Genomic DNA, 27,562 nt, shown 5'->3' with positions numbered 1-27,562 from the left:
GTGCCTGTCTGTGGGTCCGGCCTGAAGGTGGGTGGGCAGGGGCGGTGGTGTGGGAGGTGTGTGTGTGGAGTGGGGGCAGGGTGGGGACTCAGCACAGTGAGGGGATGGGGAAGCAGAGGTGGCAGGTGGAAGTCAGAGCAGAACAATTTAGCACAGTGGGAGTTGAGGTGCAGAGGGGCACGGGGTCGAGGGTGGGGCCGGTGTGAGAGTGGGGATCATTGTTGTCAGGGAAACAGTAATTTGCCCCAGGCCTGGACCGTACCCACAATCCTCCATGGTCCTTCTGTCTCTGCCATTATCGTTATGTTTTTTTTTTTTTTTTTTGTTTTTTGGCCGTTTCCACTCAATGTCAGAGAGGAAGATAGGTTCGGAGCTTCGATGTGATCAGAATCTTTAAGACATAAATGCAAGAAAAGGAAGGGAGGGGGAGGTGGGTGGAGCCAGGTCTGAGTAATCGCTGTCATTGTGGACCCAAAAGGTGATGGAGAGGGGATGTGAAAGACTGACAATGCTGTGATCATTTTCTAATCCATCCTTCTAACCCATTCCCATTCTTACTTCCCCCCCAACCCCACCCCATCCATCTAAATTGCCAAATCCATCCCCACAATCCCACACCACACCCGAGATCCCAAGACACAAACTCCCTGCTGGTCTGCTTGACTATCCATCCATTCAACCCTCTCACTTCTCCTCCTTCTTGGGTTCTTCCTTCTTCTCCTCTTCCTTCTTCTCCTCCTTCTTGGGCTCCTCCTTCTTCTTGTCATCCTTCTTGTCATCCTTCTTGTCATCCTTCTTCTCCTCCTTCTTGGCATCGTCCTTCTTCTTGTCATCCTTCTTCTTATCCTCTTTCTTCTTATCCTCTTTCTTATCCTCCTTCTTGGTCTCCTCCTTCTTCTCTTCCTCGGGCATCGGCTCTGTAGTGAGGATCACTTTGCCAATGTTGTTCCTTTCCTGCATCTTTCTCATGGCATCACCCACCTGGAGGAGAGAGGGAGAAGCTGATTATTTAAGGCGAGATGAAAGAGCAAATAGCGAAAAGGAGCAAAGGGAAGCTTTTAAACAGTTCTCTTTGAGACAGAAGAAGCTAGTATCATCCCTCCAAAAACATTTCCACAGCAATATGTGTTTCTTTACATTATCTGCCTCCAATTTCCCTTCTTGACACCACAGCCTGGAAACAAATATTGCAAGCTTGCTCTTCAAATATGACTTTAATATGCAGTATATGAGAAATTATATTTGTTTAGATGAGACTTTAATAATCTTTGAGGGGAAATTAGATTGTTGCAGCAGTACACAGCAAATAAGAAGTGGTAACAGGATAACGGAGCAAATGGAGGGAATAATGAACACTTCAAACATGCATTATTTAATATCAGTGTGTCTTAAATATAAAAATAGTGAATGTTTTAATGATGGGCCAACTAAAATCAAAATCACTTTTTGCTTCATTTTATCAAATTCACCCATTCTATCAAATAACAGACATCCCCCCACAATATTAAGATGTTTTAATCACTACGCATTAGGAAGGAAGTAACAGATTTCCTCAAGAAGACGGAGTGTTGATTACATGGAAGTAAGTAGTTTGTGTTTAAAGCAAAAGAGGGAATACTTTGCTGAAATGCAAACTTGAAGCCACTGGCTTTCAACTGATGACAACTTAGGTATTGCTTTTTAAAATGTAATCTACATTTATAAACATTCATCAGCTTCATAATAGCTGATGGTTCTACTACAGCTCAGCTTGGAAATATTGTGCAAGGAAACTTTCCACTAAAAATACATTTTGCAGTAAAACTTTCAAAGTATTGTGTAATTCAGATTGCTGAAGCGTTAAGCCTAAACTTAAGAACTGATTTTCTTTCCTAAGACCAAGGATTGAGGATTTTATGCTCCATCACTTCAAGTAAAATTTCTTTTAAGAAGAGATTTCTTTGCTGGCTAGAATGAACAGGATTATAGTGACCAAAATATGTGGTACTGTAGAATTTGGCATGTCATTCTTATTGAAAGGTTGGCCTGGAAAAATGTTACACCGTCCTATTGAGGTGCTTATTGGGTTAAAATGATTAGAAAAAAGAAGAAGTATGAAGTGGCAAATCTGATATTTATGAGATTTTCTTTCCAAAAACTAAATATTTCACGTTGGGGACAGATGAGATTACAACCCTCAGGCTCCCCTTTCCATATTGATGGATGGGTGATGTTGGTCCTACTGCTCCTTCATCATAATGATGAGTGGAGAATCCCAGCCAGACTGGCCCCACCCTCCTCTTGACCACTGGGCTCTGTCCACTGTCTGTTCCCGTCTCCATCACATCTCCCTCCCTCCTTCCTCAAATCTCGCTATTTGCGCGAGGCAGGCAGACCACCTAACGACCAATGCCACGGCAACAGGGCCATCTCCTAGCAACGTAAAGCCTGGCTGAAACGTGGCCCTGACGACTTAGACACATGGGAAAGGGAGAGGAGGAGGCGGAGGGAGCAACTGGTATCCCACAAATGAAGAACAGGCAATGAAAGAAAGGGAGGGGTGAGTCCAGGAATTATAAGAATCATCTTCGATGTGAATGAAAGTCACAGACTGCCTCCTTTTAACGACTCCACCGACTTCTAGGCTTCACTCTCTAAGATCTGCCAACCTCTCTCACTCCCAGGCATCTTGATAAGGGTGTGCTATTTGTGGCTACTTACATGACCATTATCTTCTTGGAAATCGGTGCAGATGTAGATAATGAATCCTGAGGAACTACAGGAAAGGAAGGAACAGTCTAATTTACAAAAAACATGGTCCTAGCATGTTCATTGATTACTGGAGGAAAAACAAAGAGTGACAGTGGGGGGGATGGGATGTGATGAATGGGGTCAAGATGTGGCATTTCAACCGAGGTCATAAAAATCGATCAACTATCTGTCATGGTCTGCTGTGTCATTAGTTTTTCCATGTCTCTTTTTTTCAGTTAACTCCTCTTATTTGTAAGTTTCTGTTGTGTATGTGTCCATTTTATTTCGTGCCTTTATTATTTTTTCCAATATTTTTATGGTCTGATTTGCCTTTTTCCCCTCGCCTGTTGATTGCCATCCTGCTCTACTTTATGTACTTTTAGACCTGTTTTACTTAGTCTTTGTGACTTTTCCCTCCCCATTTCTGTCGGCGACTCCCCTTCTTTTCTCCTCCTGTTTGGAAATTTTTATCCAATAAGATAAAAGTTTTTTCAGTTCAGTTATTTATTTTTTGCTGCAAAATGAGACTGAAGCAAACCAACAGTGTCACTAAAACCTGTCATAAATGTTGCCATGTGGTCAAGTTGTTGTTATTAACAGTGATAAATTATCATAAAAATCCCCTAATTTTTCTTCTCCAGAAATAAATTGACATTTGAACTCAGCAACCTGTTCTATATGAGTTTAACCTGGTTACAACCTGGCAGCCATTTGAGTCGAGTTCTCTCAAGTTGTGCGTTCGCATTTATAAATTATTTAAGCAAATATATGAAACCTTTGACAACCACAGAGTGATTGCAGTCAGTCCAAGTCTGACAGCAACTGTTTGCAGAAAGGTTGCCTCCTATCAAGTGACCTGTGTAATCACGATCACTGGCCGTAACACCTCCAAGCTCTGGACAATTTTAACTTGTATGACTGAGCCATTAGTTTGCTGAGCCGATTAAATGTAAATTTGCTCGGGTTGCATGATCACGGGATGGTGGCGCATGAGGTGAGCCCTCTTGTTCATCGTTTTCCCAGAGTATTTTTATTTATCTAATAAAATAAATGGATTCCCTGTATCGCCACGTAATTGCCACATAAAATATCAGGATACTAAGCTGTATCGATTTCTTTGCCCCAAACCTTAACTTTAATGGTCTTCTCCCTCCATCTGTAAATTAATTAACTTAATTATATACTCTGCAATGCATCTTCTGCCTTGGTGCCTGCGTTTGAAAAGTACACTAAAACATAACCCTATTAACCCACAGCTTTTACTTCTACTAGCAGAAGTGTGACTGGCTACGGTTACATCTTCTGACTGAAGATTTCAGGTCAGCTGTTTACATGGAATGTGATTTAATATGGTCTGAGTTTTACATGCATGGATGCACAAACACTAAACTGGGACAGTGTAACATGCATAAGAGTAATAAACAGAGTCATTTTCACTCAAACTGCAGCCCTGAATTTTTACAGGCATTACCCAGGAAAGAACATTGGAGAGTTGGATTGGACATTAATCGGAATTTGACCTGCCAGCTCCCTGGTCCTGTGATATTTCACTGTGCCATTGTAAGATGACATAGCCAAAAGTAGAGTGAATGTACAGCAAATGAGTGGTTGTCAAGTTTCCTACAGGCGTATTACCAGAAGCGAGAAGGCATTCAAAGCAGACCATAACCTGCTTCATGCCAAGTACAAGTAATGATCCAACTGGTTTCTCCTAGCATTAAGTTCTTGTGAAAGTTCTTATCCCTTTGATGGGTGTTGGAGCAGCTCTCTGATCTGAAGCAGTTTCCATTATTATCTTCTTTAAAATCAAACTCCACGTAGGGCCAATTCAGCTCAAACCACCATTTTTACAAAATCGTAAAAAGTGTTTACAACCTTTGTTTAGAAAAAAAAAAAGGAATCATTTATGTGCTATAATTTCTTTTTAAATTCTGATCAGTTTATGAAAAGGTCCCACCCTATGCAACCATTTTAAATTTCAGTCAGTTTCAGCCGTTTCATATTTCTTTGTATGGAGCTTTTAAACCTTTCAGAATCATTAGGCTTCATGTAAATCTAACCCATGTTTGCAGACTTTGTCCAAAAACTTGCTCCAAGCCAGACAGAGATTATACCTTCTCTTCTGTGTATTTCCACTCTCCTTCCAAGTCTCTTTCTCATACATCAGGGCCCCTCCCTAAGACAGAGGCACACGCTGACTAAAGGATGTCACCATAGCAACAAGAGAGAAAGAGCAAAAAAGATACACTGTGAGGAGGGAGAAGGAGAGAATACAGCGAGACAGAGAGAGACAGAGAGGGAGTCAATAACCTAAAGACAGAGAAAAAGAATCTGATAGAAAGAGCAGACAGATGGAGAGGCAGAGAAAGAGCGTCAGATGGCGGAGAAAGGCAGCGGGTGTTTCTCTCCGGTCCCAGTCACACAGCCAAAATACTGACCAGCTCTGACTTTAACAGAAGATATCAGCCTCTGACTCTCTCTCTCTCCGTCTATCTGTGTTTTTCACACCATCTCTATTCATATCTGTTAGCAGCGTTAATTTTGTCAGCAACAATCTGAGTCTGTCTGTCTGACTGAGACAGAGCGCTTCTTCTGCACAAACTTTGGCTGTTGAATGGGAGGCCTATTGAATCACGGCCACACCCAGCTTCTGCAGATCCTACCACCAAATGCATAAACAGACACAGGCCCACCTGGCATTCACATCCATTTTAAGAAAGGGGGGGGGGGTTGTAAATGTGAGTCAATAAGCATATATATTAGAGGTGTAAATGCACCCGTGTTGTGATAAATCATCTGGTCTTACAAAAAAAAAAAAAAAAGATATAAAGGACATGAAATGGAAACTGTTTAGTGGCAAATTCAGCTAAAAAGGAAAACTACTGCATATATCTTGTAAAATACAGAAGATTTTCTATTATTAATATAAGTTTTGAAAAAAATTTGATGAATTTCTGCTAAATTGTAAAGATTAGCAGAAATTCATCTAAAATAGAATTTAGATTAACAAATGAACTAAATAAATACAAGCCATTACATTTATACTAAATTAATGTAATGTCAAAAATTCTAAGGCTACACTGTAATAGTCCCTGCAATGACCTAATCTACTCAACTACACTGACCACTTTAAGCAAAATTTCAAAAAACAAAAAAAATAACAATGATATAATCTCATAGTATTTAACCGATCATAGCCTCTACTTATAAATTTATTTTATGTGAGAATAAAGAACGTAATCCACCAAGACATAATCCACATGAGACTAATAGTAATTACTGGCATAAATAGGCAAGCACAGAGACACAAACCTGCTCAAGATGCCAAGTAGAGTCAATGCGGGGTTTGATTTTGCCGTCCTTGTAGAAATCCAGAATGGTATTCATTGCCTCGGTGATGAGCTCTGTCTCCCCATCTAGGTAGCCAAGGTGGAAGCCACACACCGACTTGTTTCCCTGAATCAAGCTGAGTGTGTGGATGGAGAACTGGTGGTACCAGTTCTTTGCCACAGCAAGCAGGTTCTTCTTTTGTCCTGCCAGCATGTTAGCCGCTCCTGGCAGAAAAAGTAAGAGCTTAAATCGCTTATCACTGGAATAAAAAGCTTAAGAAAGACTTTCAACTAGAAACTAACTTAGAGCAGGCCAGCTACACACCTGCAGTCAAAGGTTTTGTGACTACCTTAAATTCATGAAACACAGACTACTCAAAACTCTTTGTGTTGGCTCCTACCATTGAACTGTTATTGAGGCTGGCAAATTTATATGTCTATAGATATTAAGATATATAATATGGGGAGTTGTAAATAGATGGGGAAGGAACTGGAACCCTTTATTCTGCACTCTTTTGTTAGACCACACCCATTTTCAAACTACACCTCAGTTTTGATCTCAACTTCTCATCCTCAGTGGTGAGGATTAATACTTATTTTTCCACAGACAGAAACATGCATGCACGCCTGCCAAAATAGTCTAAATCTTCTTTGTGGTAGTAATAATACAGTATTTTCTCCAGGACAAAATTTTGCCATGAGATTCAATTATGAAATTTCCCAGTCCCCCACCAACTTTCTCAGTTTTTTTTCATCTGCAACAGCTTTACCCACCTGATAACCTATTTTCATTTCCTGATAACCTATTTTCATCTTAGTGGTGAAAGACCCACTCTATTAATGTATTAAAAAATGAGCAGAAAATTGGACGACAGGTAATTTTTTGTCAAGTAATGTACACAAAAAGATCACAAATGTTTCTTTTTAACTGGTCATTTAGTGTGGAGATTTGCCGTTTTGGCTGTTTTACGTCACTGTAAATTGAATATCTCTGTCAAGCGTCAAGTGCTGCACCTTGTTATATCGAGTTTGTTGTTTCCCTTCTGTCTCCCCTCAGTCCTCAAACTCTCACCTACACCTTCCACCCTAAAAAAAACAACCTCTTTAGCACTTCAGCTGTCACTGTCAACACATCCCTATTCCCCCTCATCCTGCGTTCATGTAGCCTATGGCCTCACTGTGTGAGCTTTTCTCAAGGGAAACAGGGGACACAAAGCATGCTCTGACAGAAAGAGGGACCCAGTCTGCTACATTCAGACACATTCCAGGTTTCTTGCGCATAAAACACTCATTGTTCGGCTATGCATACTTCTGATAAGCTGGAAAAGAAGCTGAGGGAGAGGATGGTGGGGTGGAGCTGGAGGGTTTTGTGGGGGTGACATGGATGAATGGGCGAGGGTGGAGGGCACCATGCTGGGTAGTAGGTTTCTGAGCAACATGCAAAGGGAGCACCCTGTTCTCCATGGATGCCGACCCCACCCACTGCATGTATACTGGTTCGAGTTTGGCATCTCAACACAGCTAGTGTAAAGGGCTTCCCACGAATGACATGCAGCATGCCGATGACATGGGCCTCTATTCTGCCCACCACTCTACTAGTCTGCTACAAATTAAAGGTTTGACATCATCGGTCTTATATTGGGTATATTGTCTTTTGTTGATGTGCTTTATTTCAAGCTGTAGAGTTGCAGTTAAAAAAAAATGAAGCAGTAAATTGAAGCCTTAGCATTCCTACTAATGTTACATGACGCTATAATAAGGTCACCAACAATTATAATGGCCAACATTTTGGTTTAGACCTTAAGTTTTAGAAAAAAAAAGAAAAAAAAAAAAAGTGGCCACTTAATAGTATAGTTAAAAAATTACAGCCCAAATTATTGGCCTGTTCTTCCAAAGCAATGTTGTGGATGGCTGTCTCGTGAAAATTACCAACTGACTCTCAAGCATTGGCCTTGTTTTTCTACTTACCATAGGTAATAAGTTTGCCCATAGGCTTCAGCAGGTTGTAGGCCTTATGGGTATCTGATCCTCCAAGAGGGTCCAGTATTATGTCCATCCCTGGAGCAGAATAGAGAAGAAAGGGACAGTCATCACTGGTGTGAATTCAGAGAGAACAGCCTGCCAAGTCTCCTCAGCAGCCACCTCTGCATGGCAGAGTTCACTGGGAGTAGCAAGTGTGGCCAAGTCGCACCATGTTTGCACAGAGACGAGCCCATATATTCCAAGAGACGTAAGAAGAAGAGTCGAGTAAGGGCCTGCTTGTTTGATGTTCTTTCATTCTTGTCACTGATCAGACCAGAGGGATAAAATGACTTTCTGTTGCTGTCCATTCCTTGGAGGATAGAATAATAACCTACCCTCTGAACAGATGGTAAAGGATGGCAATCTAACTATGAAGGTTTCTTTGTGGCTTATTAATGGTGAACTATATAAGCTCAGGCCTAATGATGCTCCTTTCCGCCAGAGGGGACTCCTCAAATTGGGCTACCCCTCCTTGCTCTATTAAACCCTGCTTTTATTGGTTGTGGGAGGCTCACAGCAGGACTCCGCCTTGACCACAGCACACATAAATTGACAGGCAGCCAAAGACACAGAGGGAAAGGTAGAGAGCAGGACTGCACATTGATCCAGGCTTCTAATTAGATACATTGTGTCCAAAGTGTCAGTTCTTGCTATCTGTCTCTGTAATGCCTGTCTGTCTAACTCTATGTTACAAAGAACAGAGACGGCCTGAAGAGGGGACTATGAAATGAGCCACCAGCATAATAACAGTCTCCATCCTGCTAGGATCACAGCAGTAGTTGGAAGGAGAAACAGGAACTGAACATTGTTTCATTTTACTGAAAAGCTGAATTCTTTTGTGCTCATCTTGGCGAGTCCATCTACATAAAACTGTGTGGATACGTTGTTTGTGGCAGTGAGAATCCAAACAGTCACTGTTTAGTGAAATGAGTTTGCTGGGTAGGGAAAATGACTCCCTACATGCTATCCGTCTAGTGCACATTGCAGCCAGCTCTGTCGAGAAAGACAATGTGGTTGAAAATGTATCATCTCAGTGTTTGCAGCCACACAGTACTGGTTCTTGCCAGGGGAAAATATCAATCTGAATTTCAGATTGTTTCAGTTTCAAATATGAAACAGTCTCAATATGAATTTAGGCAGCTTTAACAGTGCATATGGCTAATTTTCTTACCTTTTGGACTGATCTTGCGGACTTCCTCCACATAGTCCTTGGTGCGATAGTCAATGGCATGCGTAACTCCACCCTGGGTGATGGTCTCATGTTTACTGGCTGAAGCAGTGCCAAACACAGTCACATCCTTCACTGTCTTGCACAGCTGAGTAGCTGCAATCCCCACACCACCTGAAGGAAGACAAGAGTTAATTTGATGTGTGAAATCATGAACTGCAAAAAAACACGATTTGTAATGAATTCTAGTGCAAACTCTATTTGGCATGGATTTATAACCAACTTAATCTTTCAAGGCAACACCCTGAACAAAACATACCTCAACACAAGCATCTAGGAATTTCCATTCTACACATACTTATGGCAGGTAAATGTGATTTTAATTATTAATTCTCCCAAACAAGCAAGTCAATATCAGTGTGAATGTGTTTTGCTCAGGGGTATGTAAGGAGCGCATTAAACACAATCACATTAACCCAGCTGGCCTGGGGTGAATAGACACCCACACACATCCAGGTCTGGAGAAAGTAGCCATTGTAGCTCAAATGACATCGAATTTCTGGTTCTCTTATTTGAAACAACCTGTCAAAAATTCCAAAGTCAAAAAAAAAAAAAAAAAAAAAAAAAAAGTAGCTCAAGTCTTTTTTTCCCCACCATTTGGAAAATGACAGTTGGATTACAAATGAAATAGTTCCTTATGATCATGTCAGATGAAAACAAAAAGGGCTCCACTGTCCAAGACTTTAAAGACAGATTGGATGTTTTGGATATCTGTGTTTTTTGTGTGCTGTATTCCAAAGTGTGTACATAGTTGTGGCAAAAGCCTCTGCCAGTGTTTGCAAAGGCAGCCAGCGCAAGAAGTAATAGGTTACTGATAAGCAGTGGCTTGTTTGAAATAGGGCCTGACTTGAGGACTTGAACTGAAAGGCATCCATAAAGGTCATTCATGCCTGACCAAGTAAAGAGTGCATCTTATCTGAATCAGAGAGTAAAGCAAAACATATTTAAATAACAAATTTTTAATTGCATAGTTGGGCTGCCTGTCTGCTAGAAAGGTTTGGAGTAGATGAATAATTTGCATGCTTACATAGACATCTACACTTAAATATTTAGTAGACTATGGAAGATCAAGAGCAAGATCATCTTAAAGACAGGAAGACAGACACATGCATGAGAAGCACACATTTGATTGCCCTTGTGCAAAAGATTAGACTTGTGGAATTGATTGTTGTCAATAAGTTATCTTTACATACAGTGATAAAATGCACACAGTAGCAAAGTGTTTTGAACATGCCGTGGGATGTGTTGTTTTCAGTGCTTTCGATAACGTTGGAATTTTCGTTTCTTTTGTGATGCACAGAGCGAATGTTGTGCATCAGATGACACTGATGCACCTCTGGTCCCTTCATATAAACGTAAAGATTATTCTGAGCCAGTGAACCAGTCTTTTCAGAGCAACGTCTCAGCAGTTCCTCTCTGCGGATGCACTATTGCATAAAAACAGCAAAAAATAAATAAACTGAACCAAGATTTAATGATAGGATTAGGCCCCATTCTCTTACCAGCATGAAAAATAAAATGGTTTGCTTTTACTCCCGTGTTAAAAATAAATGAAAGTTTTGTAACTAAAATGTGTTATAGAGGAGAAAGAACCAGGAAATAAAAGCCGAATTTTTTAAAATTCAACTGCTTCAAAAGCCTTATTTTCAATGTGACGACAAGAAATTCTTTTTATTTTGTGATTTTAATTTGACAGCCTTCGACCAGGAGAGGTGAATCAATCACTCTGCATTGGTGTTATCAAGCCTACTGACACCAACGTTATTGAAGGGTATGAGAATCAAAGCTCTTGCTGCTGGACATGAAGTAAAAATGAAAGTGAACAATAAACTGTTTTTTGATACACAGTCACCAAAATCATTCAAGGAGCGTCTTTTAAAGAAAAAAAAAAAAAAAAAAAAAAAAAAAAAAAAAAGTAGTTACAGCGAACGGCATATTTAAAATCACAATAATTCCTTTAGTCAGTTCAAAAGACTTAAAACAAACACTTCATGGTTCACAGCAATGATTCTGATCTCATTTTCTGTTAGATTTGAATCTTTCACAGGGTTCAAAAAAGGGTCAAAAAACTTGTAAAGACAAATCCAAATCATTTTAATTTGCTTCCTTCACAAACCTTCATTTCAGTGTAAAGAAAGAAATGTATTCTGTGTTGTTTTGTTGATGTAAGAGCCCGAGTCCAGGAGAGATGAATCAGCCGCTCTTCGTTACTATAATCACGCCTGCTGACACCGAGGGTACAACTGACGAGAAAACAAAATCGAGGCTGTTGCTGTTGGATGTGAGTGCCGTCACGGCTGCGTTATAACAGCACCGTCTCTCCTTGTCCTCAGTGAGAAACCAAGTTTGCGTTGCCAAGGAAACCTCGGCCAAATTGCCGACAATGACTGAGCAGAGGGAGCCATTTTGTTTCAATAACTGCTCTTGCTTTGGGCAAGTTTGTCATTAGTATCATATCTTACGTTATAATTAATATGTGATAACAAACAGTTCATCACAAAGCTGCATGCATGTTTCCACACATTCGAACACAGCGCAAACATGCCTACTTGACTTGAGTTTTTGCACTAGTGCACACGCAACAGTTTGCGTGAGGTAGAGGGGAAGGCAGACAAAGTGAGAAATTGTTGAATATGCATCGCCTGTCATGTGGGAGGTTTAAGAGCTGTTTTTAGTCAATGGCTTTTTCCCCTTCTGTTGCAGTAATACATAGTGAGGGGAAAACGTAGCAATAAGTGTCTGTTTTAATGATATTGTACACCCATATTTTGATAACGAGAGAAGACAAAATTAGTTCATATTGGCTGGTTACAAATGTTTCCAGTCAAAGAAACATTGTGGCCAATGAGGAGAACGGTACCTGTTTCTGAATCCCATGAGAACAAACTCCTGATCCTCCATCACAAGACTCCTGAGCTGTGCCAGAACCCCTTATTGCACCCCATCTCGATTCGCAAATACACACACACAGACACACACGGACACACACATTGATACATGCACAGATCACAAAGGAGAGAGGAGCGGGGCCATAGCTTTGAACAGCTCTTAATGGCTGCTGGTATCTGCTAATCTTCACAAATATGCCAAGATTAAAATATTAACCTCTTATTAACCTAGTGCTTTTGCTTGTGTTCCTGAATTATAAGTCTTCCCTTTATATCTATTTCTTTTAACTAAAATAATGTTTCTTGGCAGGAGCAGAGTGTGAATTCATGTTAATTTAGAACCAGCCACAAACACTGATCCATTTGCTCAGGGAAGCAAAAAGCAGCTTAAGTACATTTTTGTTGCTAATTACATTTCTTCTCCTGAAGATTCAATTGAATTGTTTACACTCGGCGATTAGGAAATGTCAAAAAGCATCCACCTATCTGTTGTGTTCTTCCCTCTCCCTCTCCGGAGAAGCTGGATAAACAGTAGGGTTTTTGTCTTTCCCTGAATCCGTACATTCTAACATTCTGGCACAAATTGCACTTGGCTTCCACAATATGAGTTAGGAGTGAAGAGGAATTTTCCCCAAAACACAGTGGAATCCAAACTGACACTGAGGCCACTATTATTGCTCCACACCCAGAGTTCACCAGCAGGGGAGGGTGGGGACATGAGAAATATTTTTCAGATTTATAAAAATAAATGAAATATCCACGTCGAGCGTCAATCAACTTTAAAGCCATATCCTTGTCAGCGTTTTGTGTTACTTGCCCAAATGAAGATCATCTTACACGTCACGGTGTTACTCAATTGTATGAGTCAGTCTGTGATTTCAGGTGTTAGTATGGGGACGGATGGAGGCCGTACGGTTACTGTCAACACCAGAAGATGACTAGTCCCTGGTCCTTGTTTCTTTTTCTGGGATTTCTTCACAGAAGGACTCATGTCCTCCTTAACCTATCATTAGTGGCTAACAAAGATTGAAATACAGGAATCTCTTGTTACCCAGAGTCACCATGGCAGGGTTACAATCTCAACAAGTTGAACCAAATAAACTTGTTGAGATTCTTGCTGTTCTTTTCAGCTCTATAATTGACTTCAGATACAACTCCTGTAATGACAAAAGGAGCTGTGGCTGGCTGTTGTTAATGTGTACTTTTGAGGTATTATACTACATTATACAAACTCTGTGTTTTCTGGAATGACTGTTCTAGTGTGTGTACTTGCACTGTGGGCTTGAAGAGCAGTTTAATGTGCTCTCTCTAATGTTGAAATTCTGTGTTTCATACAGGAAATCCACTTTTAGTTACTGTGAGTGAATTTAAAAAAAAAAACATCCCTTGCACATATGTGATGGTGGCCCCTGTAATTTCCTGAGTAATGATTCTCACGTAGCACTAACAAAAACAGTCACAGCACAGACCAAATAATAATATGCATGTAAAGGTATAGACATGACCTTCTTTTCTTGTCGCAAAATGAAACACAAGCTGGTGTGCACTTATTCTGTTTTGCCACACAGATACAGATACGATCACACAAACAGGTGTCCTGAAAAAGGTTTCACATACACCTGTGACTGTATGTGGTGGTTGGGATGAGGGTAGATGGGGTCATTTGTCAACGGCTACAGCAATGAGAGCGCGAACAAGCAACGTGATTGGTGGGTTAGGTTGGAGGTTGCCCTGGTTTCTCTTTCCTATCTGTGCAGCTGATCTGCCTGCCGGCAATGCCAGGCCCAGGGAACGCAGAGACGGTTCAACCACGCAGCCCAGATTCCCGCTTAGTGGTCAGAGTGAATTAGCATTTGCTAAACTAGGGTACGACCTCCTGTGCACACAGACTGGAAAGAAGAGGAAGGGAAATCATTTATAAAGACACAGACTTTTGTAATCACTCCAAGGAGCAACAAATCTGTGAGAGCCAGAGATGTAAGTACGCATGAGCTAATGCTTAAACAGCAAGGGACTTTGTTAGCTGGTAAATAATTAATGAGAACAGTAATCTGTGAGGGAGTCCTGGGAGGAGAAAATTACACTGAAATAAGAATCTTTCTTGGAATCATACAACATCCCCCCCAAAAAACCCCAAAACAAAAAAAACCAAAAAAAAACAACAACACACATTTTGCCAGTCCCATCTGCAGTCAACTGCACACTGGTGGCTTACACATATGCCTTAGGCATTGCCTGAAGGTTTGACAGCAGTCATGAAGATCTATACCAGGATATGGTTCTCATTTACCAAACCCGAGAGATCCAGCCACCTGTTTCACTCACTAAGCATTCAGAGATCACTGACAGTACACTTGCAATACTGAGGTGCATATAGAACCCCCCCCACAAAAAAGGAAAAGTTGTAATTATTTCAGATACCCAAGTTCCCCAAGTCCTTTCAATGTGCTATGTAGAGAACTGTCCGACAGCTGCTTCTAAAGCAGGACAAGTATGAAAGCAGTTAAAAATAACATCCCTTCACATTAGTTGTTTGCAGAGGCATGAGGGATTCAAAGGTAAAAAATGGTCTAAGAAACTTTCAGTTGTTTCATTATTGCTTTCACAATTCACACGGCGCAATGGAGATTAAAAGCATGCTTTCAAGCTGTCCCCCATCACAGTCAAGAGTGTATTTCACCAACATACAGCAGCTGGAAGCCTCTCACTTCAACTCTTGCCAGCTAATCCTCAGTGTAACCCTGGCGTAAGGCTATCCTATACACTCCAGGAAGATGCAGCTGCAGCAGCCACCATAATTGGTCGCTGAGAAAAATAAAATCCAAAACACGAACCTCAAACTTTATGAGCCGAGATAATTGATAACATATGATGGAGACGAAAGCACCTTACAGTGCTATTAGTGTGCAGAGTATTTTTTTTTTTAAGCAGTGAAAGATTGAGCTGGAAATCCAGGCATTCATGGGGGACATGGCTGAAGCACAGAAGCAGAATCCTCCCCTACAGCGCCACCTAATTCTTATTATGCATTCTACATCTCCAACACAATGCGTGACACCTAATGCTGGACCGCAGTCAGTCATAAATAAAACAGAGGTAGACGTCATGTTTGGAAGCAGTGGAGCCCCATATGTATGCAGGAATGTGTAGTGTGGGTGTGGTAGTGGTGGGGGGGGGGGGGGGGGGGGCGACGACTGGCCAGGGTTCATAAACATTAGGGCCAGTTCAGGGAGAGGTCAGAGGAAAGGCAGTTGGCTGGGTACAGTGAAAAACCCACGAGATGCATCCTAATGCCGCTAAACTTCGTCCCCACCCAAGCCCTCTGGGGAAAACAAAAGGGGAAACGTGCGTACGTTCCCCGATGACGAAGACTAGAGCACGGATATGGAGAGGTCAAGCAGAGGGAGCAGAGGTCACGGAGTGCCGGAGGCGGAGGAGGACAACGGAGGATGCAGATGTGAAACGCAGTGGAGTAGAGAGGCACGATGGGAGGAAATACAAAAAGCCATTGTTTGGAGAGAAAGGACAGGAGCGGACCCACGAGAGAAGCAGCTGAGGACTATTCACCAGAGTTTACTTACATGCACATAAAGGCCTGACTGACAGACAGAGTCTAAACACCAGGCAGGCATTCCTATCTGGTCACCTGATCCTGATGGGTTAAGGTCACCATACATTTGAGGAAATGTTGCTCTTCATGCTGATGTGACATTACCAGAAAACATGGAGACAAAAGCATCCATCCCTGAAGACGCTCACAACAGAGTTCAGCAGGTTATTCCCATGAACATCTGTCACTGCTTTCCATCAGCAAGAGTATTAAAATTTATCACCACCATTAATGCAACTTTTCACAAAATGAGGTTGAAAATGACCTGGGAGAAATTTGGAGTAAAACTAATGAATAAATTATTTTTATAGGGAAAATAGAGGCCAAAATATATAAAAATAAGTGCTGGCCTTCATTACACTGAAATACTTGTTGAATCCTTTTTATTTCTACAGAATGATAAAACTTTTTGACATGTGTGGTGTGAACTTTTTTCCAGCTTTTGAAGTGAGACCTGGCAAATTTTTTTTAGAAGCCACTGATTCAAAGCAACCAGCTGCGAAGGGTTATGTTATTATTTCTGACATTACCGGTAACCTTTACTTCAGTTTCATACGATCTTTAAATCTTGAAATATGGTGGCACGGTGGTTAGCAATGTTGCCTCACAGCAAGAAGGTCCTGAGTTCAGCTCCACCATCAGGCCAGGGTCTTTCTGTGTGGAGTTTGCATGTTCTCCCCATGTTCACATGGGTTCTCTCTGGTTACTCCGGTTACTTGGATGTCTTTTTCTTTCAAAGACATGCAATTAGTGGGGATAAGTTAATTGGAAACTCTAAATTGCCCATAGATGTGAATGTGAGTCTAAATGGTTGTCTGCATCTGTGTGTTAGCCCTGCGACAGACTAGCGACCTGTCCAGGGTGTGCCCAGCCTCTCGTCCAAGATAGCTGGGATAGGCTCCATCTCCCCCGCCACCCCGAAAAGGATAAGAAGCTGAGAATGGATGGATTCTGTGAAATTTCACATGCACAGTTTAACAATTAGAATGACCCTCATGTCATTATAATAAACATATAGTGAGTTAGAATAGCATAAAAAATTCCTCCATCCGAAAGTATACAAACCTACCAGTATACCTACCAGTATTTCTTCAGCTCATTCATCAGGTCTTAAAATAAAGTGGAACAATTACAAGTTAACCATTTAAGAGCCAGATTATTTCTTGAAAGGGACCAACTTTTTTTTAATGACATAATTTTCTCTATATTGTAAATCCATTCTAGAAGAGGAGATCCCTCTTCTGTTGGTCTTCCAGGACTCTGCTACTTGTCCCCTGACTTAAAGATTTTTTTTGCATTTTATTCTTCTTATCCAAACTATGATATACATCAATGTTAGTAACCTTTATATAAGAAAAACTCCCAAATCTGTCAAAAATGATATGATTAGATGTTCATTATTAGGAATTATTGTTCAACTAAAGGTTTTAGGACCTTCAGGGACGCTTTAAATATAATTTAATTAATCATTTTCCAAAGCGATTAATTAGCGGATTAGATTCTTATAAGAAAAAAAAAAAAAGAAAGAAAAACAGTCAGTCAGAGTCAAAGAATTTACTAGAAAGACATGAAGGTGAGGAATGAAGAAAATTACTCAAACAGAGAGTCTATGTGGTAAAAAGCTGTCGATCTTGGCCTTCAATAAAAAGAAAAAATAACCAGTTTATATCGTAGTTACAACTGTACTTTGTCACTGAGGTTGAAAAACCAATCACTGCCTGTGCTACTCCTGGGTTATGTGGCCCAGTTAATCTCATCTTAAAGCTCACTATATTATCTTTGCTCAACATAAACAAATGTTGCAAGAACGTGGTGTTATGCAGACATGTCTTACACACAAGATCAGTGTTGTTTGTTTGGGTGCACTTCCACATGCACCCAGCAATTGCAAAATTTTGAGACAGTCTAATGAGTCTAATGTAAATCCCTTTGCCTATTTATGCTAGTCAAATGGGTGGAGCTGTGAGAAAGGTTTAGCTGTAACTCACTATTGTGTCATAACTTCATAGGATAAAAGATGCATGTACCTTGGAATTGCATATCGATTAATTTTACCTGTGGAAACAGATGATAACAAACACCAGCACTAACAAATGATGTTATAAAAGATAAATCTTCTCAAAGTTACTACACATAATAAGAGTGCCTTGTGAGTATGAACAATATGGAAAGTCCAACTAAGAGTCATAACCCCTGCCCCCTCCATGTCAAAATGAAACCAGGGATATTTGAGTTGTGATGTGCTCAGAACTCAATCATGTGATGTGCTTAATCATGGACTGCAAAAAGGGGTCACAGGTAAACATTGCTTCAGTGTTAGCCAAAAAAGGGAACCATCGCCTTAGATTACTTTACTATAAAGCTAGAAGCAATGCCTGTGTTAGCAGTTAAGTTGTTTATTATCTAAAAACAAAGTGGTAATTGTTTTGTCTATAAACATGTTAGAAAGTACTGAAAGTTTCCCATGATCATCAGATCACTTTCTTTTTCTGTCAGAAATTATAGAAATTTCATTTACAATAACATGAATGACATAAAAGCAACAAGTCTTTTTGTGCAAGCTAAACTTTCATTTAGTAAAAGGCTTTAGACTAATATGTACTAGCATACTTTTGATACCACTTTTTATTTTTTATATATTTATAAAAATAGTGCGTATTCAAAAAGCTTGTCTCTCTTACTCTGGGCCAGAAATTTCAGCTTCCGCACACTTACATACAGCAAATTGTTCAGTTTCATTACTGTCTGAGCGGAAGAGCACAGCGGTGCCGTGGTTTGCACGGTTACCTCACAGCAAGAAGGTCCTGTGTTTGAATCCATAAGCCTGCTGGCTTGTGGCTTTTTGCATGGTGTTTGTGTGTTCTCCCTGTGTCTGTGAGAGTTCTCTTGGTTACTCCGGTTTCCATTGATGGTTGAAAGACAAGCCTGTTAGGTCTTAATTTGAAATAACCAGTTGCACTGGAATGGTGGAATACATTTTGTAAGGAACATAAGCACCCCTGGCTTTAATCTCCTTCTTGTTATTGGAAAACAGACTTGAAAGAACAGCGCAGATAGGTCTGTAGACACTCAGTCTTACCCCACCCCCATCTCTCTTTGACCCTGTCACAGCAGACACCTTTGATCACACTAATCAGAGAACATCAGGAACAATTTTGACAGACTCAGGGTGGGACACGCACACACACACACGCACGCACACACGCACACACACACGCACTTTGAGCCACGCAGCCGATGATGATGTTAAGAGAAGGATGCACGCAGCTCTCACGCTCTAACACCTTATTCAGAAAAGGCACTACTAATATACACACTGCTAGCTTTTAGAGCGGTGCAGCAGGACGTACACTATTTGCAATGATTATTTACACATGCAAGGAATGACAGAGCACTGGCAAGACTGTTCAGCAAATATTTTTGTCATAGCCTCAGCAATGTGCTTTTACAATCCTGATGTCCGGACAGCTGGCGAGCCAGGATTGGCAGCCTGCCCTGAGAAACCAGAGATGCCGCATCAACCAAACCAGCAGGGAAATGTGTCTTACACCACACCACACAGCATTCCTCTCATCGACAACACACTCTGCACAGGAACCCTTGGGCCATACAGTTTTTGTATTCACAGGGATGAATTGCATCAACTAGATGATATGATTAATGCAAACATTTGGGATTCCTCTGTAGACCACCAGTTCCACAACTATGAGCACGTTAGCTGTCATTCAGCTCGGGGCATATCGCAGTTTAGTTTACAAATTCATTCTTTTTTCAGTGTTAATGTCAAGGGATGCATTCACCTGGCAGTCAGGTTTCTTAGCAATCCTCACCCACAAACTGCTCCCAAAGCTGAGGGACCCCTTTCTTGCTCCCTCTACACAATTAAAGTGGGAATAAGACAAAAAGTGAGAAATGTGCAGTGGTAGACAGCAGAAAAGGGGAAGGGAGAATGAGAGAGCGTCTTATTTTGGCTAGTGTTCTTCAGTTCTCTCCAGCTGGCCTGATTGTGTAAACAGAGCAATTAAATGCTCTCAAGCTTTGTGGATCACACCCCAAAACAGGTGCTTTTACTCCCTCAATCCCCATCTCTCTCCCTCCCACCCACTCGCTCTGAACGTTGACCGTTTACACTCCAGGTGGCAGGTGCTCTTATATTAGTGGAGTCCTAGAGAGAGTAAAACACTGAGCCATATCTCATACAGATGAAGTCTGGGACCTTTTCCATTGGCTATAATTCATAAAGAAAAATGCATAAACAGGGCACGCAGAGAAGGAGAAAGTCAAGAAGTGAAAGTGCCAAAGGGTGTTTTCTTTAGTCTGTAATACCAGCTTTGTATCTTTGATTTGTGTTCTTCTGATGAACTGTAAAATGGTCTCTTTAACTCTATTAAAGAGGTTGATATAAACACAGTTCACAATCACAGAGATGGTGCAAACTAAGATGAAACTGACAAATAGCTGTAGGATTACATTTATTTACATATGACCTTTTTGGAATGCAGGCAATTATTCAAAGCTGCAAGCACAGTGGTTGAAGTAACAATCCCTTTTATCAATGTCTCTTCAACCTATGCCTAGCAGAAAACAAGGAGTCTGTGTGTTCCACATGGGCATAAAAATTTCTCTATATTTTTGAAAACTGGTTTCTGCTTAGTTTTTACCTGCAGCCGCATGGACGAGCACGCTCTGGTTGGGTCGCAGGTTGCCAAAGTCAAACAGCATCATGTAGGCGGTGATGTAGTTGACAGGCAGGGCTGCTGCCTCCTCAAAACTCATCCCCTCTGGGATTAGGAAGGTGTGGTTTGCTGGCACCACTGCTACCTCCTGCCACAGCCCAAAGCGGTTCAGCACCATAACCTTATCACCAACCTGAAACAAAGAGCACAGCAAGACATGGGTGGAAAGAAATTGTAAATTCAGTTCTTGTAACCCGGGGGCCAGAGCTTGTTAGGGGGTAAATGAATAGTTATTATAGACGGTCTGATTACATTACATGCACATATTAAGTTAACACGTGAACAATTTATTTTCTTAACGAATCTGCATTAAAAATAATTAGAGATTATGGATGCAGAGAAAACAAGTGAGTGAATTAGCATCATGGACAATACTTTAAACAGCAAACTAAAGGTATAGATGAGTGGAATGTAGGCTAAAATGAATGGATAAATCACTGAAATGGTTACAAGTTTTCCAGTGCAACTTGCAGCTCTACAAATGACTGGAACATGCAGAATTAAAATAAGATCCCATTTAAAATTCATTTAATTGAACACATTCGCATTATTGATGAGTAGTGTCGATGAGGGGATTTTTGAGTTCATCCCACCTGACAAAAAAGATTGACACCAAAGTCCTAAAGCACTGGAAAATCAGTAAGATATCTGTTTCCCACTAAAATATATCTGAATCCCGTGGACCACCTTGCAATGATGTAAGCCAGGGAAAAACCTCTCCTTTCTGTCTCTGGGTCAATATTGTATCAACTGCAGAGTGACACATTACAATAATGTATGTATAACAGATTTTTAAACAATTTTCTTAAATAAGGTCTAAATTCTGCAATACTTTAACCGACTGAGTTCTTGAGATGAACCCATTTCACTGCTGGAGGCGCTGGTCTGTTCATCTCCTGCTATCTTTGTCTCATAGTCCTTAGTGCAGTGTGAATGATGCAATCCACAGAACAGAAATAATTAGACTAAGGTTTATTTTTATCTTATAGCAACACACACAAACATGCGGCCACCTCGGTCACCAAACTCAAACACTTTGCTTTTAAAGTGTGGAAGCAAAGAAGGAAAGCGATAAACTAGAGCAGAATAAGAATAGTAACCAGAGCTGCGCCGAGTTTATAAAGGAAGAAAAACAGTGATGCAGTTAAAGAAAAAGAAGAAAAAAAAGATTTGAAGTTGTTAACTGCTTGCACGAAGATTTTGTTAGCTTTAAAAACCAACATGCATCGTATTAAAACATGAGAAAGAATTAAAGTATTAAATGCGATCAGGAAATAACACTCAAGAAGGGGAAAAAACCAAACAATCACTACATCATAAGTGCCCTCTTGGCTCTTAATATGAGAAAACATGTGAGAAGCATTTAATAATTTTGCCAGTGTACTGGTTTAGAACAACTTTGGTCCCAGGTGCAATGTGTGTTTCATATCCTAATCACCATCTTGTCCTTTTACCGCTCTCAGACTATCCTTATCAAAGCAGGATCCTCCAATTCGCAAAAGCCACAATTAGCCATGATATTACCCCCCCCCCCAGCGGGCTAACTAACCAATCAGGAGAACTTAGTCGAGGGACACAAGAAACAACGACAACTGTAGCATTATAAATCTTTTCCTGTTTTCTTCCTCCCCCCTAACCACAGCTCCTGACATAGCTCACCCTCCCACCTCGTTTCCACTCTCCCCACTTTTTCTCTTCCCTTCTTTCTCTTTCACTTCCTGACTCCTTTTCCTCTTATAACTATAGAATGTCTTCCTTCCCCTTCTCCAGTCCCGCGTCTCATCCTGTCTGTGACTTCTTTGACATCCCCTCTTTCATCCTCCGTTGTCTCTTTCTGTCTTAACCATCCTTTTTCTTCTTTCCCTTGTGAGGAGTGTCCCGTATCACCTCTTCCTCATCAGTGAGACAGGACAATGGGGCCCATCTTCTCCCCTGGCTTCTCTCCACCCATCACAGTCCCTGCCAGATTCTTCCCCATGGCTGAGCATAAGACAAGCTCTCGCCTCCTGGGAACAAACCCTCTCCACCCGGGCTTCTCTAATGGTCTGGAGGGAGCCATGCGCCTCGCTGTCTATCCATTCCAATTAGAGAGATCTCTCTCTCTTTTCATACCCTCATCTTTCTGTCTAAAGGCTGAGTCATTTGGTATATTTCAGAGTATACTATCACTTTTTTACCACGGGCTACTTCCCTTGGCTTGCTGACAGCTCTCTCACATTTCCATCTCCTTGTCTTTTCTTACCGCTGGGATCTTCAAATTCATCAACCTCTGTGATTTAATTGGGGGTGCAGTGTGGTACAAATCGATACGCGGGGGAGTTCAGGCGTTTACAGGAAACAAACATGACTCACAAATGCATTTGCAGCCATTCTTCCATGCCCATGTAAAGCATGTGAGTTACTGTCAGTCACACAGAAGCTGCGTAGGAACATTCAAGGCCAAATAAACCAGCCTTGTGACACTTCTGTTACAACATCTTCACAGTGTGACAAACGCATAGCCTCTTCTTGCACTTCCTTTCTCTGCCTTCATGCTGCATCAGATGTAGTTAGGGTGAGGAGTGCAGGCACCTTGAACAAAGACATTGTATATGAATGGACTTAATCAGATAGTGATTCAATTTTGGGGTATGCAAGCCTCCTAGTCAGCTGCTTTGTGGCTTGGAGCTTTGATGATGTAGGCAAAAAAATTATCAAGTTTAAAAAAAAAGAAAGGTTGAACAAAGTCAGGTTCAGGCGAAAGATAAAGGCTAAACATAACACCCACACAGCTCTTGTGACTCCTGTGAATAAAATTAAAGCATACATATTTCTGCTGCATCAGTAGGCGTTAGGTTCAACATGGAGTTTGTATGGTGTTAAGGCCACACCCAGCTCCCATCCAGCAAACTACGTGATGGTCTGCAAGCTGTTTTTTGCTTTTTGCACTCACTTGCTGCATCTCTATATTTTATCCATCATCTTTTTTCCCCTCAGATGAATTAAGAAAGTCTAGTTGTTCACCTTTAGAAATTTCCAGAAGAGAAAGGAAAGCACGCGTTACAAGCTCAAGAAGACAATAGAGAAAGCTGTTCTTTAGAAAGCCAGCAACTGTTACAAGGCCAGAATAAGTGAAGGCAGCACGACAGAGCAAGTCGCCGATAGCCCAGCGGTCATAGACAGAATTAAGAGCTTATATGAAAGGAAAAAAAGCTATAGATAAAGGCAGGGGAGGATTGATGGAGGAAATACCAGACTGACAATGTGGGCCAGGGAGATAATTGAGAACATATGGGCGAGATCCTCACCGAGGGAGAACATTTTTAAAGCTGGTCTGATGTAAAAAAAACAAACAAAAAACAAAACATTAAAAAAAAAACGCTGATGTTTAGTGTCACGGGAGCTTCAGGGTGATTCATGATTTTTCTGATCTTACTCAGTGTTTTACTTTTCCCCACATTTGCTTGCTAGGGTTATTTCAGGTGACTCAACTCCTGTAATACTTCAGTCAACTTATAGTTCTTTGAAGGGAAAGTTACTGATAGACAATGGAGGAGAAAAAAAATCAATAAAAGGAGGTCAAGATAGAGGAAAAACCAGCGTACGGGACTGTTTGATCCATGTACTGATTTGAGTTTCAAAACAAATATTGCTTAATCTTTGAACATAATCTAAAAATGTTTAATAGCCTTTATCTATACTTCAAGAATTTTAGTAAACTACAATAAAGAGCTGAGAGCTCTAAACTATAACTTCACAGTTTATTACTTTAATGAATAATTACATGTCCTTGCTGCATTTCCTTACTTAAGTTTCTTATAACAGGACATCAGTGTTCTTGCAATTCCCCTACTTCTTGCACCACATGTGTATGTGAATACTGTCCTATTCAGCATTTTAACAAACTTCCTGAAGATGAATCCTGACCAGATGTCATTAATTGCTATGGGTGTCTTAGTCAGGGTGGCCCATAGCTAGATAAACCTTAACTCTCTCTTTGGCCAGACAAACACCAAAAACCCATTCACACACCGGCAACAGAGTCTAAATACAAAACCACCTGTTTAAACACAACAACACTTTTAAAGTCATGCTTTGAAGTGAGAAATTTAGAATCCCACGAGTCTTTGCACTCGCCAAAGGGGGGAGAAAGTGTAGAAGCATTAAAAAGACTCAAAAACACTACTGTACACAGTTTTCTGTATTTTAAAGCAGTTCTCATGCATTTCAGAAATTAACCTAAAGCATTGCATATCTAATATGCTATATCAATGTTTTGGAAATATGAAATAAAACGGATTGCACTCTACTTAACCACTGTTTATCTTACTTTATTTAATTAAGAAGCAATAAATTTATTGCCTTTATGTATTATATATGGGAAGAAAGACACTCAGACACTCCCACTGTTGAATGTCTTTGTGTGCATATGTCTATCTGGGAGAGATACAGGGCAGACAAATAATGCAGCAGTGGGTGATGAGCCTCCCAAAAATTCTGTGCCATCAGGGGTCAGCACATTCCATGTGAGTCAGCTGCCAAAAGATTGCAGTGATCTCTATCCATTAGGAAGATTGTCTCCTAATTCTATAAGCTAAAGGCCGCAAGGGGATGTAGGAGCGTATCGATAGGCTGTGTGTTTCTGTGTGCTTTGTGACCTTTAAATCAAATCAACATCCCTGACAATGTGGAAAGGAGCAATGAAGTATTCTTGAAACACAGGGGTCTTCGCTTTCTATGATGTCTGGCTGCTGTAAGTTCACCCATCACCAATCATTTAATTAACCCTATTACTGTTATCCTGCAATAGATTAGCCATCCATCTAGGGATCCACACCTTACAGACATATGTGCCACTCCCTGTCAGATGGACTGATTCTGCACTTGCATCACATGGTGTTGTCCACAGATATTAACTGGACGATGTGAGAAAATCTGGTACTAGTACAACAAGCAGCGTGAGTCATCTTTGGCTGCTTTGTAACGCTTGGGTTCTTTTTTTTTTTGTTTAAAAACCTTTAAAAGGCGTTACCGTGGTGATGCCATGCTGCTAGGAGACAAGACATAGATTCATATGGCTCATCGTGCAATTTAAGACAGACACCAATAATCCTGCTGCCATCACAACGCATCGTTCTTTGTGGATGACAATCAAGGTGGAAGGGGCTTCAATATTCTGTTTAATTTACTTAATTGTCTGAGAGCGCACTGGTTTGAACTTTTGATGTTGAAACACTGGGTTAAAGAGATCTCTGAGCACAGGACATATGATTCGATATCTGTTGGAACATAGTGCGACTGATTCAGTTTCTCACACCATGCTGTCTGTTGCGTCGCGCCTCGCCCTTTCCATTCGTGTGTGCGCCATCGTCGCTCCCGGTAACAAAAGGCGTCGGTGACTTCGGTCTCCGCCACCGGTGTCAAGTCATAATATTTACTGTGACAGCGTTCCATATTCTCCAAAATAAAATGCCTATTAATTAGCCTAACATTTTGCAAGTAGAGCCATGTTTGTATACCCATTAGCCACTCTTTTAAATAATTTTCCATCAAAAGTGCTCGTTTTCTTACACCTAATTGCTTCCTTCTTTTTCTTAACAAAATATGATAGGCTAATAAACACATGAACGCGTTAGTAGCTTTAATTCTGAAGGCAGAACACACTCATTTCCGGTCTTGTCCACGGTGTCTCCAGCTAACTTGACGCAACACGCCGCACCATGGCGCACATCAAAGCGCAGCATAGCGTAGGTGCAGCAAGGATGGAAGGCATCCCACAGATTACATGTGTTTATATAGATTTAGACTTTCAACATGAATGTTTGGTGTGAACAGAGAATCCTTCTCAATCTCAGCAACTAGTTTGTACTTGAAGTTGCTCAATCTAAGTGCGCACTGGTAGCGCAATTCGAAAACCGGGGAGACAAGAGGGGCGACGCCTCTGTTGGCCGCATTGTGCACAACTTGCCTCATTAACACACTTTTGGCTTCTTCAAAAGAGATGAAAAATCAACATGAGCACACTGACATGCTTTATTGCTTTTCACGTTAAGACAACAAGTGCCATCTGCTTTCTACGCAGAAGTGAATGAATGGATGTGAAACCACATTAGCTCAATATTAAACCAAAAAGCCGATTTATATTATCCCCGTATTTTGGATGAATTGCCCTGCAATCGATTGATGACGTTAAATTAATTTAATCGTGGAAATGGAAACCCGACCGCTACTTTTTTCCAGTGAAGGGAGAAAAGCCTGACACGCCCATGCCCAGATGTAACAGTTCGGCCCCAAACTGAATGAAATACATATCACCAAAACATTAAAACAAGCACAGCAAGTTTTTTTTATATGACACAGTAAAAGAAAGAAAAGGCAACAGCTAGTTTGTGCTTACTTTTCTGTCTGTTACTTCCTCCCCTACAGCCTCCACCACCCCGGAGCACTCCATTCCCGGGGTAACCGGCGGGGACGGCAGCCGGTCGTACAGCCCCTGTCTGGCCATCAAGTCGGCGAAGTTCAGTCCGCATGCCTTGACCCGAACCAGGACCTCACCAGCCTTGAGTGTCGGCTTGCCTTTCTTCACCTGCAGCTTGACTTTATCATACCCCCCGTAGCCGGTGAGCACCAGAGCGCGGTAGGTGAAGGTCTCCTCTTCAGGGACCTTCTCGGTGGTCGCCGCCGGGGTGGCCGCTGCCTCTGCGGCGGCGGCGGGTGGGGACTCCGTCTTGGGTGGCTCGGTTTTGGGCTCCTCGGTAGGTTTGGTTTCCTGCTTTTGGTCCACGGCGTTTTGCTGCTGAGCAGGTGCGTCTTCTCCAGACATTGTGCAGACAGTGATGAGCCTAGAAAATCACTTGGAGGTTTTTTTGACTTCTTGTGCTTTTGTTGCCGTGGACGGGCTTGCTGCTTTCAGTCAGATGCTTGACTTGCAAGTAAAAGAAAATGTGAGGGACAGAGCTCCTTTTTCAGCAGTCTAGCATGGAGACGCGACCCGTGCAAAGTGGGCTGATCAGTGGCCAGTGGTTGTCAACGCCGCGCTC

General features: G+C 41.3%; 1 protein-coding gene across 1 annotated transcript; it reads right to left on the bottom strand.

The window, feature by feature from the left end:
- Positions 1 to 301: 301 nt before the first annotated feature.
- vat1 (vesicle amine transport 1) lies at positions 302 to 27,562 on the bottom strand. Its single transcript, XM_085454781.1, has 6 exons — positions 26,920 to 27,562; positions 20,469 to 20,676; positions 9,253 to 9,423; positions 8,028 to 8,117; positions 6,043 to 6,284; positions 302 to 981 (listed from the first exon to the last, which is right to left on the bottom strand). The coding sequence occupies exons 1-6, from the start codon at positions 27,343 to 27,345 to the stop codon at positions 685 to 687; spliced, it is 1,434 nt and encodes a 477-aa protein (XP_085310907.1). The 5' UTR covers positions 27,346 to 27,562; the 3' UTR covers positions 302 to 684.

This window comes from Copadichromis virginalis, linkage group LG4, assembly GCF_057382275.1.
Source record: "Copadichromis virginalis isolate Kocher_CV1m ecotype Utaka linkage group LG4, C_Virginalis_male_GT1.1, whole genome shotgun sequence".
Lineage (NCBI taxonomy): Eukaryota > Metazoa > Chordata > Actinopteri > Cichliformes > Cichlidae > Copadichromis > Copadichromis virginalis.
Note: the sequence above shows the minus strand (reverse complement) of the source record. Positions and strands in the feature narration are given on the sequence as shown.

What these genes read in the sequence shown, in the direction of transcription:
- vat1 (XM_085454781.1), bottom strand. Translation starts at nt 27,345, where the DNA reads ATGTCTGGAGAAGACGCACCTGCTCAGCAGCAAAACGCCGTGGACCAA. An exon ending in CCGCAAGATCAGTCCAAAAG is followed by an intron (nt 8,118 to 9,252) that starts GTAAGAAAATTA and finishes ATTCTGCTCCAG; the next exon opens with GGATGGACATAATACTGGAC. An exon ending in GGGCAAACTTATTACCTATG is followed by an intron (nt 6,285 to 8,027) that starts GTAAGTAGAAAA and finishes TTTTTCTGCCAG; the next exon opens with GAGCGGCTAACATGCTGGCA.